The sequence below is a fragment of the Anastrepha ludens genome, chromosome 2, assembly GCF_028408465.1.
Source record: "Anastrepha ludens isolate Willacy chromosome 2, idAnaLude1.1, whole genome shotgun sequence".
Lineage (NCBI taxonomy): Eukaryota > Metazoa > Arthropoda > Insecta > Diptera > Tephritidae > Anastrepha > Anastrepha ludens.
This window is the reverse complement of record NC_071498.1, coordinates 25,235,774-25,253,211: the sequence shown is the minus strand read 5'-3', so window position 1 is coordinate 25,253,211 and position 17,438 is coordinate 25,235,774. Positions and strand designations below refer to the sequence as shown.

General features: G+C 36.8%; 1 protein-coding gene across 1 annotated transcript; it reads right to left on the bottom strand.

Moving 5' to 3' along the window:
• Nucleotides 1–229: 229 nt before the first annotated feature.
• Nucleotides 230–16,771, bottom strand: LOC128865804 (sodium-coupled monocarboxylate transporter 1). Its single transcript, XM_054106164.1, has 10 exons — nt 16,318–16,771; nt 12,943–13,102; nt 11,491–11,608; nt 5,767–5,834; nt 5,545–5,696; nt 5,217–5,357; nt 5,030–5,138; nt 4,561–4,941; nt 4,337–4,494; nt 230–1,637 (listed from the first exon to the last, which is right to left on the bottom strand). The coding sequence occupies exons 1-10, from the start codon at nt 16,569–16,571 to the stop codon at nt 1,289–1,291; spliced, it is 1,890 nt and encodes a 629-aa protein (XP_053962139.1). The 5' UTR covers nt 16,572–16,771; the 3' UTR covers nt 230–1,288.
• Nucleotides 16,772–17,438: the final 667 nt, after the last annotated feature.

Sequence of the window (17,438 nt, the reverse complement as noted above, 5' to 3'; positions counted from 1 at the left end):
ATGATAAAATTATTTAAAATTTTTTTTTGCGAATGTATTGTATTGTAATATATAATGTGTTGGAATTTTTGGCGAAAGTACTCAGCACTGTCTTGTAGGGTGGCCATTAAAATAGGTACACGGAAAATGCAAGTTTTTAAATTAACGATAGCAGATATTCAGTTGTACATGGTTTTTATTTCATAGATTAGCAGAACAAATATTAATAAAAATTCAAGGACCTTTTAAGACTTAAACGCGTGACAATGGGAACAAAAATAAAATATTCATGTGATCATTAAAATAGGCTTGAAATAGAAGTAGATGCGATACAAAATAACTTAGTGATTTTATTAAAAAAACAGTTTAAATTAACAAAGTTTAATCAATAAGCACTGCATCCGCCATGACTATCAACGACATTTTGTATTCGATGTGGCATAGAATTGATAATCCTACGGCAGGCTTCTGTGGAAGTGCAATACCATAGTTCTTTGGCGTTTTTGCTATAAATCCTTCTTATTTTTGAATGTTTCCTTCCCGATTCTTTTTTTTTTAAATCTCCCCAAAGGTTTCCATTGGAGTTTAGGCCTTGCCCATCCCTAACTTTAAAAAAATATTTTGTAAAAACCACTCACGTACTAATATTAACCATCCAAGTGACTCAGCGATAAATTTGTACGATTTTTTTTTGCAATTATGCAATGCTGCGCAAGACCCATCTTTGAAAGAAACTCAAATTAATTATTAGTTATTGAATGAACTATCTAACTCGCTACTTACGTTACATTTAATATTTTTCACTTTTTTAGTTAAAATATCAGAGTTATATAACGGATCTTTTTAATTCACAACGCAGCAGTGATTTCATTTGTAAAAAAGAGAAATTTCAAGAAAAATGTTCAAATAGTTTTACATTTTTCCGAGCGGTACAAGGAATGCGATAGACAAAGGAGATACGCTGCCATGACCATTTGGGTATATGAATTATATTGCATCAATGCTTGTCCCTGCACAACTAGCTAGCCATAAGCTTGTTGTTGCTGTAGGAACATTGCAAAACACATCCTAGGCCGGTGTGCTGAACACATCAAATACTACTTTTTTAAGGATTACTGCTCTATTAGTGCGTTCTCTTGAATCTGTTGCTAAATGTGGCTTAAATGGTCGTGGAAGCGGAAAGAGAAGGTCGTCTCTGCGTTGAATGAAATTATTTTATTAATACTGAAATTCGATATTTGCCTAATATTTCTTAAAATTTTCTAGTTATTTTATTTTTAAATATCCTATCCACAAGTCCTTCATTTGCCTATTTCTCTGGCATTGAAATGGTTGTTCCATCATTATTTTCCTTCTCTTCCATTGGAATTGGTGTTTTCAACGGGAACTCTTCCATTTCTAGCGGCGTGCGTCCTTTTAAAAGGCGTTGTACAAAGGGCGCGTAAAGATGGGGATTAAGTTTTTCCTCTTCATCACGGCGCCAAATGTAGCTAAGAGGAATGGCCAATATCCAAACGAGTAGAACTCCAATAACTTTGTACCAATAGAAGGATATCTCATAAATGGAGAATTCGCGATTGCTGCCGAAAGCTGTGGTAACCTTTGGCATCTCGGTGTGTTGAGCGAACTTTTGTACATCGATGTTATTCGTGGTATAGCTGTTAGGACGAGAAGGGAGAGGCAAAATCAAGATGAAAGTATTAGATGGTAAAAATAATTATTATTACTAAGTGTGTTGGATATATCGTATAAAATGTTTTTAGCATATAATTTACGGCAGTAATTCAATACTTCGAAGGAAACGAGTTAGTCTGGCTTTTATCGGAGTTTTCAATGACCGTTGGCAATCTTTATCTAACTGTTATCGTAGTGAGGGTGTTTTTGTTGATATATAATTTATAACTAATATGACTTGTGACTTGACATACTCCTAAGAAAATAATTCAATGGCATCTCGTCATTATCGAAATTTGCGTAGTGCTCTATAATCATCTACAATTTTGATAAACCAATCATTGCTTTAATGATTTGTAAACATTATTAATCTGTTGAACAGTCAATACTGACTTGTTTGACTTTTCTAGAAGCAGATACCAAAAAACAAATGTTGTCAATAGTGATAAAGGTGGCAGATGAGTCAGTTCGAAGATAAGACCCTTTTGAAACTGCTTTAGATCGCACCGATCAGCAAGAAAACTTTAGTTGCCATCTCTTGATCAATAATCGCTAAAATATAATAAATTTAGTTATTATAATATGAAGTCTGTAGCAAGGTTTACAGCAGGAATAGGCGCATGAAAAATAGGCTGAGAATAATGTGCGAATGATGAGTAATATGTTGGTCTATTGGAATGTGTAATCACCTACATAGTTCATAAAAATTGTGTTTGAGTTCATTAAATACCAATAAAAATCTTCATTGAGATGAATCGAGCTGAGCTAGGGCATCTCCAAAAATATTTAATACATCTTGGGCTGACGAAAATTATTTTTTATTTATTTATTTATTATTGAATCATGAGTGTGAGCACGCTTTGTTCTACACACTAAAAATAGCTGAACATCATAAAAGAGGGATAAAAAAGAAAAAACTTCGTTTAAATTACTGTGACAGGTGTTGAAATATTTCAAGTAAAAAAACAGCAGATGAGTCAATAAACTAATAAATCCCTTCTCGAGAACTGAAAAGTGAAGATAAAATAAATTTTCCATGCGACTCCGGAGTCTGTCTGCAAAGAGTTTATTCTATCGGAATAAACCAATAATTCACACAATATCATGAAACATTGCATTTTTGAAACATTGGGTGTTAATTGTGGTAATTCATTGTCCTTCAGCTTTCTTCTGCTGATAGTACCAGAAAGTAGTTATCTAAGCTGGATATAAGTAGCTATCTTATCTGTAAGCTATCCAGCTTAGACATGATAGCTACTTTTTAGAGCAAAAGAGAGCTGAAGAACAATGAAGAGCCGATTTAGTCCCTTAACCTGAATACCGGTCGTGCCATAAGTGGCGATCGCCATAGCCGAATGAGTTGATATATGACTACCATCCGGAACTGCACAGGTTTCGACACCCAGTGTGGGGAGAAAAAACCAATTGAAAAAGTTTTATATAATGGCTGTCGCTCCTAGGCAGATAATGTCAAGCCTCCAAAGGTATTTCTGCCATGAAAAAGCTCCTCATAAAAACTCAGCTAAAGTTTCTGCTGTTTTATGGCCGATATTTGGCTCCTGAACGATGCTACGACTACTAATACGTCCACTTCTTTAACATCAAAAATGCCTGAACGGAATCGGCGAAACCAAAATTGTTATAGTATCGACATCATGAACACCGTTCACAATTTCAGCGGCCTGCCACTGGCTTACTTGTTTGTCTTTATCAAAGAAAAACTGTAAAATCTGTCGAATTTTTGACATCGATTGTTAACACTCTGTAACTAACAACTGAACGGAACAAACAAAAAACAGCAAAATATTTTTTTTAGCGTGAAATGCCCTCTTGGCAACGGCGTATACTTTAAATTGTTTGATCAATACTTTCCGTGATACCAATCACTACAGCCATCTACCGAGAAAATTATGGTGAACATATTTTTAGAGGTGTTCTACCTAGCAGACCGTTATTCGACTCTAAGCGAATTTGACAGGTATGCTGACGTCATTCGTTTTGTGTTTCACAAAATTTAGCTTTAGCTTAGTGAAATTTAGGCACCGTTACATAACGTTTGGTTCATCCCACAGCGCCAGTTCTGCTTACCAAAAGTGGCCCACTGTGCTCATTATATCATAACCTCAACCTTCATATCAAGAAATGTGAGCTTCTTACCCATTTAAAGTTTGAGAATAGATTAAAATCGCTTCGACTCTAAGGCCTCTAAACATTCGCTTTACCAGATAAGATCGTCTTACATAAATTTTAAATGCACCAGCTATCCTGAGGGAAACTTCGGAGGGAACCAGCTACTCACAAAATTTAGCTTGAACTTAGTGAAACACAAAACAAATGACGTAGAATCCAAAGTTCCCCTCAAAAATTTTTTTTTCACCATACCTAACGAGCAAACCTGGTATCTATCATCCTTGCGAGAAAATAGTAGATTTATTTCCCTCAAACTAATATACAAATTTGTTTTCACCTCTTGGTGAATAGAAGCTGCAAAGTATCAAATACTTAAAATTTACTCTACTTTATAATTAACTTATAAGGGTCGACCTCTCACCATTAGCTCACTTCCCAAGGGCTATTTAGTTGCTCCGTAGAAAATCATTGCTTTTTGTTTTCAGAATACGAATTCTATAAAAATCTAGTATACGACTTTCTTTAATTGACAGAAATGGAAAAGTATACTTACATTGATTTCACCACCACCTGTAGATTTTGCGACGCACATCCTTCAATGCTTGTGGGTAATGGCGCATAATGTATGGCACCCTCCTTAGCACGCACTTGACCATTCATAATGATCCAAAACATTCCCAAAATACTGAAAATAATCGAAGCAGCGGCTACCTTTGACAAGAAAGAAAAACAATTCGGATGATTTTCATGCTTCGGAGTGCGCTAAAACTCACTCACCTTGCCATTGGTGCGGGGCACTAGCATACCCAGTAGGAAAACACCTACTACAGAGCCGGTATTGATACCGGTAATCGTAATTACGAGTTGCAACATTGAATCGAAACGCTCCACTACCACGCCACCAGCTACACAATAGCAGCCCATTGCCACAATAATGACCTTCATTGTGAAATTGGCGCGCTCCTCCGTGTGGTACTTCTTGATGCGCGGTTTAATATAATCGAAATACACAACACCAGCTAAAGAATTCAACATGGCAGACATCGAGCTGAGCGCAGCGCTGAAGACACAGGAAATGAAAAGGCCAGGCATACCCAACAGGTGGCCCATAATATCTTGCACAAAGAATGGCATCATTCTATCCAGTTTGTTGACTAACTAAGGGTAGAATAATCAGTGGGCGGTACTCAGTTAGTTTCCAATTAAATATGTTAGTATGATTGGGTATTTGCTCGGTTGTACTTACACCTGCTTTGATTGGATCACAACTATGATAGTAAGCGTACATCACAATGCCGATGAAACAATTTAAAGTCATCACAACAATAAAGCCAATGCCGGTTAACCAAAGAGCTCTGCAATGTATGCATAATTTCAAATTTATATTACTAACTTTAAAGTGCACTTTAAATGTTTACATGAACTACTCGTACCTTTGGGCATGCTTCAAGGAAGGCAAAGAAACGATTCGTTGAACACAACTTTGATTTAGACCAATATGGCCCACCCACATCATAGCGCCACAAATAAAGGAATTCCAGAATGTGATGCGCGTGCGTGGATCCAGAGAGAAACTGCAAGGAATTCGTTATATGCGGATATAAGTTTTTGTTGACTAATTGAAAAAAGTTAACACCCTCTAGCAAGTAGCGCAAATATTACATTCTTCATTAAAAATCGTATAAAAGCTAAATCTCACAGCAAGAAACTAGATGCAAAAACTGTTTACCTAATTTCTAGAACGGATATTATTATACTTACTTTAAGTCCATACGCCCACCATCTGACGCATATTCAAAAACTTTACCCAGACCTCCTGTCTTAAAAGTACCCAAAATGCCCACCAACACCACAGACGAAAGCATGATGCCACCTTGCAGCACATCAGTCCATACAACAGCTTTGATGCCACCCTGCGTGAGTAGTTGTAAAAGAAAATGAAAATTTCAAAATTTGAAATTGGATTTATGCGATCTGACTTACCAGCATCGTGTAGAAAACACAAATTGAGCATACAACTGCATTGACTATGTGAATATTTATGCCAGTCACTGTAAATAAAAATAATTTTTAATTTTATACAACATACAACATACATTTTAAATGTATAGAATATAAAATAAGAAAAAAAAAATTTAAGATAAACTGGCAAACAGTTTGGCTTGCCTTTTATATACGAGGGTAGTTTGAAAGGTTAGGTTACATTGACCTGGCTGGCTGAAAGCTATCACATAGACCTATTGGTCCTTAGTGGTAGATGGATCTTGACCCTTACGTTTCTTTATAGTAGACTGCTTGTAATAAGCATGCGTCTTTTGCTAATCTAAATAAGCTCTGAAGCTCTAACCCCGAGAGACATTCTAACCTCTCGTATTGTAGAGCTCCTAAGCATTTCATTCGGGTTCTAGCTAATGCAGGGCAGGAACATAGAAGGTGTTCTAGAGTTTCTCTCTCTTCTAGTTCATTGCAAAATCTGCAGCTATCATTGTTTGCAATTCCCATCTTGTATGTGTGTGCCGCTAACAAATTGTGGCATGTCAGTATGGGTATATTCAGAAACGCATTATAATGCGCAACGTACTTTTGCAGTGTTGGCAATGCGTTCAGAAATGCAAATATGGCAGTACTGCAAATGCATCGCGTTCCAAAACGCCATTTTTGTATCAAACGTTAGAGTAGAATGGGGTAAGATAGGTCATTTTTTTTGGAGAGCTCTTGCTACGGTGTTTTTGCATTGATTTTGAAAAATAAGCAAGATTTTGAAAGGTTATTTATCTGCTAACATTTTGGTTATACTGACTTATGTTTGGCTAAATATTTTTTGGAAGCTGCATTCAATAAGACAAAGGTACTTTTTTTCGATATTTTCAAAATCGGGGGGTACGATAGGTCACTATGTGTGAGAGGAAAAGAACAATGTACATGGCATGGAAATTAACGTTTTAACTTTTATTTATAGAGTATGAACACTGCACATGTTATAAAAGTTAGGAATTTTTCTTTAATTCATCACGCGAGCACGTAATGTTTCGAACGGAATTTTAAATTGTTTAGAGGCTGATCGAACACTAGCGCCATCTCGGACTGCCGCGATTGCGTTTTTTACATCCTCTTCATTTCGTTTCGGCGTTTTTCGCACATAATTACGCACCATTTTGCTGCAAAAACAATAAAAATTTATTTTATTCAATTAACAGTAGTGACCTATAATGCCCCCAGACGGCTGACCTATAGTGCCCCCAAGCACATGTTTTATGTTAGTGTCGATATTTTTTTTTAAAACAAAAATATCAAAAAACTAACACATTATTCGTGTTCAGCATTATTTTCTACGTAAAATAAAACTCACCTGACAAATATTTACATACATTAAATGCACTGCACCGTAGAATAAAAAAAATGCTATGTCGGAGAAAAGCTCACAAAAAACTAAACGACGCCAGAACTAGGATAACTAATCAATGGTGACGGCCGAAATGACAGTCGCGAACGTTGTTCCCCACCACGTATTCAATTCACATAAGACGAGTGACCTCTGCAAAAACAGTGCGACGAAAACCCCACCTACCTATTGTGCCCCCATACCTATCTTACCCCATTCTACTCTACTCATTATTTGCAGGAAAAATTTTAATACTGCCGCTGATTACGCTAATATGATGTCTGATGAAAAGTGAGTATAAAACTAATTTTTTTAGCTTTTAATGCAAAGATATATTAAATATACGTTATTAAAACAATATTTTATTACATTTTTCTTGATTTTAGCGATTATCTAAGTACATCGGAAGTAAAGTTGCTTCTCAGAGTCCGACTGAGCATGGAAAGTGAATTTGCTTCAGGGAGGAGGAAAAAGAGTGTTTTGTGGAATAAGGTGGCGGAAGAAATAAAAAAAGTGAATAAAGATTTGAAAATAGACGGGCAAATCGCGCAGCGAAAATTTTCTAATTGTTTCAAAAAAAGATTTTTTTTTTTTTTGTTTTTTGTGAAAATTGGAAAAGTAATGAATTACAATCACAATAAATTAAAAAGCATTAGCGACTAGGAAAACAAGATTTATTTTTGGGAATTTTTCGTTTTAATGAACATCTTACTATATGTGATCTTCTTTTTAGCTTTACACGTCTTTTTTTTCTTAAATTTAGCAAAAAACTATCACTTTTTACTTCAAATATATCGTCAACAACTAAACTCAATAATACTTCCATTTTAGTGTAAAACGCGTTCATAAATGCAACAAATCTTTTTGCAAATCGTCAACAAATCTATCAATTGCATCACTTGTCACATTGGCAGTGTTGCCAGCGCTGCAATTTCTGCGCATTTATAATGCGTTTCTGAATTTACCCTATATCTACGATAGTAGACAGGCCTAGGACGAATCGGACGTATTTATCTGCATTCTGAGTACACATAATTTTCGCGGGTTTACAAGTGGCTGGATTATTCCACCTCCTGTCTATCCGTGGTTTCATCTCCACAGCGATGTTTTTGTGTATTTAAAGGTTTCAGTATGTCGTTTTCTTGTTCGAATTGAATGTAAACAGCGCTTTTGCCAATCTCATCTACAATTTCGTTTCCTGCAATCCCCTTATGTTCGGGTACCCAATAGATGTGTAACCATATGTCTTCTTTTATGGATTCCCTGGTGCTTAGAACGTTTTTAGATGAAATTTCATATGAGTTTATTTCTTTTAATGCCGCTTGACTGTCAACGTATATATTTATGTTGGAGTTCTCGATGTCCTTGCTAGTGCCATTTCTGTAGCCTTTCCTACCACAAAGACTTCTGCTTGAAAAATACTGCAATGGTCAGGGAGCTTAGTTGGCCACCTGATGTCCAGCTCTGCGCAATAAATCCCTGCACCTACTCCGTCCATCATTTTCAAGCAGGGTCGTTTGAAAAGACCGCGTAAAAAATTACTTAATTGTTTGAGGTAAACCTTTTTTATGAATTTTATATGAGCTGGCTGTGTCATGACGTCCGAATGGATACAAACGCTCCCGCTTTGAAAGTATTCGCTGCGGTTTCAGCTGGGGGTAGCAAAGGAAGAAGAAGGTCTCCTCTGCGTTAGAAAGATCAGGTGGAGAACGACTTGGCTTCACTCGGCGTGTTCAACCTGGCGTCGGCTAGCACGAGAAACAAACGACTGGCGCACCTTGTTAAATTCGGTAAAAAAAAAACGCGTAAGTGGTTATCGCGTCAATTAAGAAGAGACAAGAAGGATAAACCTTTTTTTCCGAGTTAGTCTCCTTTTAGGCACATACACTTCGTCCAAATCTGTTCTAGTTTGTTGATCCCATCCGAATAATACAATTTGTCCAAGTCTGAAAAATAGCCATTCATTTCTGCAATCACCTCTTCGTTTGGATAAAATCGTTTTTCCCCCAGCCGTTTCTTCAAATTGTGGAACAAATAGTAGTCCGAGGTATCAGAGGGAGCCAAGTCTGGAGAATAGGGGGATGTGAAACGAGTTCGAACGCTATTTCCATTAATTTTGCGACCACAACTGCGGAGGCGTGAGCTGGTGCGTTATCGTGTTGGAAAAGGAAAATCACTCGACTTCCTCATTTCAAACGAATGCTAAACACAAAGAAATATACCGATCTGCCTGAAACTTTGTGTGTGTTCTTGTGCCATCTCTCCGACTTTGCACGGATTTTTTAAACGAACTTCGTTTGTGTATATACTTTATCTATGTAGTATGTATGTATGTTTGTAGATGTTTACACCCTTTTTGGGTGTTTGGCTGAGCTCCTACTTCTACTTGTGGCGTGCGTCTTGATGTTTTTCCACAAAATGGAGGGACCTATAGTTTTTTAAGGGGTTAGGGGTAGTTAAACTGTAATATTTTAAAAGTATTGTGTGAAAATTTGAAGTAAATCCGACAAAAACTTTTCGAGTTATTCAACAATTAAAGGGCGCGCGGGCGCTTCGGAGCGTTCGAGAGCAAGTAGCTAGCAGCACACACGTATGAACGTGGCAGAAAAGCGCGCTAACGATAATACTCGAAAAGGTAGATTGCTACGTAGGCAACAGCAAATCGATATTTTGGAAGCTGCTATGACGGCTGAAGAACTATTACACTAGTTTACGAATTTTCACTTTCAAAAATGGTCCTCGACCAAAAAGCGCTTTTTAGACTAATTTGAGGTCGCTGAAACCAAATTTTTTTTCAAAGAACGGTTTCCGAGATATTCCCAAAAAACCTTTTTTTTGGGCAATAGTGCAGTTATTACCTGCAATCTCGAAAACAGTGCGCGCCATTTCTTTGAAGTGCATAAATTTCGAAAGGCACACATACCTTCTGCTCAAATATGAACGAGACGGTATCAATAAAATAAATTTAAAAAATAAATTTTTTGTTTTGTGGTAGGACTGTTATAAGCTTACATGGCAAATTTCAGCGTGATATGTCACATAGTTTGTTTTCTGTGCTACTGTAAGCAAGTCAAGCTCGAGTGTGTTCTTCGAATTTAACGATGGAAATTCAAGTTGAACAAAGAATTTGTTTGAAATTTTGTTATTCCAACAAAATTTCGGCTTCAGACGCCTTAAAAATGTTGCAGACAACCTATGGGGACTCTGCTCTATCGCGTGCACGTGTTTTCCAGTGGTACAAATCGTTCAAAGAGGGCCGTACATCGGTTGAATATTATTTAGACGTTTTAAAGCGTTTGCGCGAGAACATTCGTCTTAAAAGGAAGGAATTGTGGGACAACAAGTCATGGTTCTTGCATCACGATAATGCACCAGCTCACACATCACGTCTTGTTCGCGATTATTTGAACAAAAATAATGTTAATATCGTTCCGCAAGCACCGTATTCGCCTGATATGGCTCCATGTGACTTTTTCCTGTTTCCCAAGCTCACGTTGCCGCTCCGTGGAAAACATTTTGAGACAATTGAAGTCATAAAAGAGAATTCGAAGACCACACTCGAGCTTGACTTGTTTACAGTAGCACAGAAAACAAACTATGTGACATATCACGCTGAAATTTGCCATGTAAGCTTATAACAGTCCTACCAAAAAACAAAAAATTTATTTTTGCCATATATCATCCGCGGACCGTTTTATTGATAACGTCTCGTTCATATTTGAGCAGAAGGTATAACCTACATGGCAATATATAAATCGTGTCAATGGAAGTCGTAGTTTTCGCAAAACAGCTGTTGAAAGTTAAAAAAAGGCATTTTTGATGTTTTTTACTAAATTATCAAAGTTTCTTAATTTTTTTCTGGAACAAAAAATTTTTTTATATCGACATAAGATAGGTTTTCTGAAAGACAATTTTGTCACCTACATTTTAAGCCGCAAGCGTTAAATATTTTAGCATAATTATTTAGCATTCTTTGGATGCGGTTATGGTTGCGCTTGAAAGTATGTTATAAACAATTTTTACATTTGTCGTACGGCTATGACTGTTAAAAAAACATTTTTTGTAGGAACAGTAACGTTGAGTTAACTCCATTTTGAAATAGACTTTATCAGCTTTGATACAACTACAATTACAAACATGGAAATTGGGCATTTTTATGCGATATTTAACGTAATTTGAGGTAATCTGTAAGATAAGGCTCGGTAGAGTAGTTTCTTTATTTGAAAAAAGTTGTATACCTCAAAAACAAAAGCATATTAAAAGTGCTTACATATGTAGATATATGTAAGTAGGTATATAAGGAGGATTGGCTGGTTTTTGCTTACCTTGTGCAAAAGCCATTGCAGGAATGAAAATGATAACGGGCAGCAGTAGAAAAGCATTTAAAATAAATGTACACGTGACGAGTTGGCAAGTGAGTTTGTTGTACCGTTTTTCCAAATACTGAAAAGGAAACATATAAGTTTACATTATTTATTGTATTAAAAATAAGTGTAGGTATGTAATTGCAAAACAAAAAAATAAGAAAATAGGGTTTCAAAACTAAAATAGAACAACAAACACGATGCTTAGGATGAGGCATCCCTTGGAGTATTCGAGAGAAAGATTCTGCGGAAGATTTTTAAACCTTTGCACATTGGCGACGCAACCCCAAAAACGTATGTATAAATTTTTTGCAAATTTTCTGGTGAATATTCTAGGTTTGTCCTTGAAAAAAATTGGTTTTTAAGTTTTTAGGTAGTTAAGGGGTAGCAGAAATTTGCGTACGTGCCGGGATGTATTACCGTTGATTAGAGCTACAATAAAAAATGCCAAACCGAATTTGAATACACACAATTTCTTATTTTTAAAGTTTTTCTGAATTTTTTACAAAGGTTGTAAATGTAATGTGTAGTGTGTGATGCAATAAAGAAAAAATTAAATTCGTGCCTAGACAATTTTCTCCAAAATCATTTACGAGCATTTTAAGAAAAAATTATTAAAATCGGTCAATAATTGCCTTCTCTAGGATTTATGAACAAAATGTGTCGAGAAATCCCCATTATGCGTCGGCGAGTGTCGTAGGCGATGGAACAGTGAGCTGTATGAGACATAGTGCCGCGAATAAACATCCAGAGGCTCCGCTACAGCCATTTACCGGGAAATAATGGATTAATTTTTTTTATGAGCAGCTTTTTCATTAGAAATACAATCGGAGGGGGCTGCAGCTATTAGAAAAAATTGTTTCTATCATTTGATGTTTAATGCAGGGAGATTCGAACCAACCCATTCGGCTACGGCGGCCGCCGATCTCAAGGTAACGACCTCTCATTTGAGCAATCAGTTCTATGGGAGCTTTATGTTAAACAAAACCGATCTTGATGATTTTCAGGAATAAATCATATTAAAAAAGGTCTGTGTGTAATTTCAATGGCTTTATAACTAAAACACAAATAAGTTAAAATTCAAACAAATTTGCTAAAAAATAAAAAAAAAACCCTTTAAATGTACTGTAAATTATTTTTTGGATCCTATCCGTTATCTCAAAAAGTGGGGCCAATTTGCCAAAACGGGGGACACCATTGAATTTATAAGTCCCCATTAAGTGAGAGCAACTATCAACTAGTTTCTAAAAAGGGAAGTGTCATGCGTGTTTTGGTTGAAGTTTTATTAGACGTTTTTCTGTGAATGGTCCTGACTCGGACAAGGGTTAGTAGAACAAATTTATATTGGGCCAAATATTTTTTAAACATATTTTTATTAGTTTTATCTAATATTTCTCTATATATAGAAATTACCTCATAGCAGTTGGAGATATTGTTTTCGTAGAACACTGGCGTAATGACGTAGCAGATCACTGGAATTACCACAAACATGGAAATAATAAAGAAAATCTGATTGACTCCAAATGCATAACTTTCGGCTGGAACTGATGTTATGGAAAAAGCTGATAATTGACTGCAAAGAGAAAACATTAAGCAGTAGGCAAATTGCTTAGAGAATTTAGAAGTTGAAAATATTGGGTACATAAATTGAAAGTGATTTGTTTGGAGAGGTGGTACGAGGGGGCCTTTTATATTTCGTGATTTGGCAACCCTGGTGTTGCAATCTGGCAACTGACAGCTGTATCGCAAAGTTTGACATTTTTTGGCTTTTACGTACTCAGAACGTTTTGAAATACCAGCGCTATTTGCGTTGTTTACAGTAACTTAAAATATTAATCTCGGTCCAAAAATGGAATTAAATCGTGAACATTTTCGTGCGATTATTTTTTACAACTTTCGACGTGGATTAACTCAGCAACATTGCATGGATGAAATTAATTCATTTTTGGGCGATGAAGCTCCATCAAGGACCAGTGTTTATCGTTGGTATGGTGAATTCAATCGTGGTCGTAGTTCACTCCAAGACGAATTTCGTGAAGGTCGTCCAAAATCAGTTGTTGTTCCGAAAATCATTGATGCTGTGTGCGAACTGATATTGCAAGATCGTCATGTGACCTATCGCAAGATTGAGACAATCTTAGGCATTAGTGGGACCAGCATACATTCAATATTGCATAAACATTTGACTGTCAAAAAAATTTGTTCGCGTTGGATCCCACACAATTTGTCAATCGCAAAAAAAAAGGCTCGTGTCGATTGGTCGAAGGAAATGCTCAAAAAATACGATCGCAGTGCTTCGAAGCACGTCTATGACATCGTGACAGGTGATGAATCATGGATTTACGCGTATGAGCCCGAAAGTAAACAGCAGTCGACTGTATGGGTGTTTCAAGATGAGCCAAATCCAACAAAAGTTGTTCGCGCTCGAAGCACTTCCAAGGAAATAGTCGCCTGTTTTTTCGGAAAAATTGGACATGTTGCAACCGTACCACTAGAACAACGCAGAGCAGTAAATTCTAAGTGGTACACAACCATTTGTTTGCCAGTTGGCTTCCAAGAAATTAGGAAAACCAATCGCCAAAGACGGATCACTCTTCACCAGGACAATGCGAGCTCTCACACATCGGCTCAAACAACTGCATTTTTGAGCACCCAAAACATCGAATTAATGGGTCATCCGCCGTATAGTCCGGACTTGGCACCGAATGACTTCTTTTTATTCCCGTACGTAAAAAACAAACTGAGAGGTCAACGTTTTTCGACACCTGAAGAAACGGTTGCGGCATTCAGAATGCATGTTTTGGAGGTACCTCATTCCGAGTGGCAAAAGTGCTTCGACAATTGGTTCAAACGCATGCAAAAGTGTATAGATCTTCATGGAGAATATTTTGAAAAACAATAAAGTGATTTTCGATGATTAAAATTTGTTTTTGTTCTCTAATCCCGACATACAAAAGGCACCCCTCGTATTCGTTTACAAGGGTTGTTGTAGGAGGCGCTTTGTTGTATGTTGTAAATTTTGTGCAGCGAAAAATGTATATGGAACCCTCAAGGTGTCTGACAAGAAATATTATATTAGGCATTTTCTTTCAGTTAAAAAATAGTTGGTGATGGTTTCAAGCAAGTACTACTTTGGACAACGGAGGCAATTGAGTAACAAAACTAACACACACGATGACAACATCCGATGAGACGTCACTTGGAGTGTTTGAGAGAAAGATGCTGCGGAAGATTTTTTTATTCAAAAAATAAATGCCATGAAATTATCTACCGGATAATAAAAAAAATTCATTCCAACAATATTTCGGTTTTGTAATATCGTTTTAAGTCTCAAGCTCTTAAAAAACACCCGATATCACTGCACTAACTCGTTTTTTTACACTACGTTTTTACACTAAAGGGAAAACAACATTTGCACACCAAAGCAAACGGCATAACAAATATTGCGAATTTATCTTGTACAAGATAAGAGGCCAATCACGCCAACGACGAAAGTTTCAATTCCAACGGTCAAAAGCGAGGCAAATAGAACATTGAGCTATTTGAAATTTCGTCGTACGTCAGCCGCGTCAAACAAAGCTGCTATTTGTTCGCATTTCATATATTTCAGTATTTTGCTATTAATTTTTGACAGTTATCGAAGCCAATCAAGCAAAGCCAGCCTGCGTTGGGCAAGCATCTAATGCTCTCTGAATATTTGCGAATACCAAAATTGCTTTCAATACTTTAAATGTAACCGGCGGTTTGCGCGATTATCCAAAACAGGAAGTTTCTTTATTATGTTATCTTATTATACAGACTGTGTCAGAAAAAAGGAAGCGCGATTATTCATGCAGTATTAAAGAGATATATTTAAAATTTTTTACATGAAAGTATGTACAAAACTACGAGTCGCAATTATTCAATAAGCTGTGTAGTCCTCATCGTTGTCGAGTATAGCCTGGCATCTTCTTCATGCTTTGAACCAGCTTTTCTGCGTAGCTCGTCGACAAACAGGACAAGATTTTGCGAACTTGATGCACGAGTTGTTATAAATTATGGACTGGCCTTCCGACAAGATGCGTTTTCATAGTTCTCACACATTTCAATCGCGGTTGGCGTCTGGGGACTGGGAAGGCCAGTCCAATACTGTGACGCCATTCGTTTGTTTTGTTGTTTCTCAGTGTGTTTTTCTGAGAGCAGCGGTTTTGATGATGTGGGACGGTAGGATATGTTCGCCTCCTTCAGTCGACGTTCGATGGTGTTGATATTCACATCTATTCCCTTTTTAGCAAGAACTGATCGTGCTTGGCGTAGTCACAAGAAGGGTTCCGCTTAAAAAGTTGGACGATCACTTTATCCTGCTTTTTTGTCGTCACTCGTTTCAAGCCGCGGTCGGAAAAGTCATCAACATTTTTGTACACCTTATACCGCTGATTTCACATCACAACAAACTTTTTTGATTTTTTAATTACTTTTGCAGCCGCGGTATAAAAACTCTTCGCGTACTTCTCACTCATTTTTGTTTGGTTACGTTTACGGGAAATTTTCGAACGACACTAACCTGAGTTAGCACTGTCGTTGTAGCCCTTGAGTGGGACTATTACGCAGCAAAAAGCAGAACTAAATATATCTTAAATTTACAAGAACAAAACCGGTTCTTTTCTTCTGACACAGACTGTAAGTAAGTTTTTAATTTTTTTTTTTCAATAAATAGAACACAAAGCATGGCATAACTTCCCATTGCTTTAATTTCCCAGATGAGACATTCAAATAAATTATAAACAATTGGATGCATTTAAAACTGACCTCGCGATTAAGGATATAGCAATCGGTATAGTTTTCATCCGCTTGCCGCCCATCAGGTACTCGTCGGTGGTGTTTTTGGACTTTGAAAAGAATCCGAAATATACACCCACTGCGGCTGAGGCAGCCAACATGCAAACGAAGACAATATAATCCGCGGTACCGAATGTAAAACTACGCCCAGCTGGTAAGGAGGCGACAGTTGTAGTGGCCAATCTGCTCGTCAGCTCAGCGGCAACAGTAGTTGTGGTAGACATTTTGGTAATTCTTCAAAGTTTACATAGATATGTACGTATGTATTCACATAAAATGCAAGCACGTTTCCTTTACATTCCTCTCTTGTATTTTGTGGATGTGTGCGCGCGGGCAGGGTACAGGACAATGCACTTTCACTACACAATTTTCGCGTTTACTTCTCGTGCATACATCCGATAAATGCAATTACGCTTCGCGCCAACTCAATATGAACTTGTGTACGATATGTGAGAGGCTGCTCCTTAAATACTTGACACATTTGTTGCTTATCTGGATGGAATGGATTCTTATCAGAATATTTAAGTCGGTCTAAATCTGTATGCAAAAGAACACACACTCGCATAGCATATTTTTTTGGGAGACACAAGACTTAAAGAAAATGTGCATATGTATGTGCTAAAATGTTGTTTAGTAAATAAGTAGCGAGATAAGTATCATTTTCTTATTTGCATATGCTTTCTGCATACACATACAAACAATCACACGTTGAGGTCGCATCTCCATACACTTACATATAAGAGTAGAATCTTTTTTCATGAATTAATTTGCAGAAGAGCGCAAGGATTTAATTTCACTCTATCGAACTACCTATGTATTTGCGGCTCTAAGCTCGTCACGTATATAAATATTTAATGCGATGATACGATTAGAGTATTTTCCAGTGCAATGTAAAGTATCGGGCATAATTCTATTACCTAAGCCAAGAAAACCCTTGTACTACATATGACGTCATTTTATGGATCAATAAGTCTGCTTCATATTTGCAAAAGAAAAAAATTCTTTTGCATTAAGACAATGCAACGTATCACAAGAGCATTTTCACAATTACTAAAATCCACGAATTAAAGTTTGAATTATTGGAGCATCCA

Excerpts from the sequence above, each read along its gene's own strand:
- LOC128865804 (XM_054106164.1), bottom strand. The coding sequence starts at position 16,571 with ATGTCTACCACAACTACTGTTGCCGCTGAGCTGACGAGCAGATTGGCC. Across the intron at positions 5,835-11,490 it reads TGCAATGGCTTTTGCACAAG|TGACTGGCATAAATATTCAC; the intron begins GTAAGCAAAAAC and ends TTTTATTTACAG. Across the intron at positions 5,697-5,766 it reads GTGTTTTCTACACGATGCTG|GGTGGCATCAAAGCTGTTGT; the intron begins GTAAGTCAGATC and ends CTACTCACGCAG.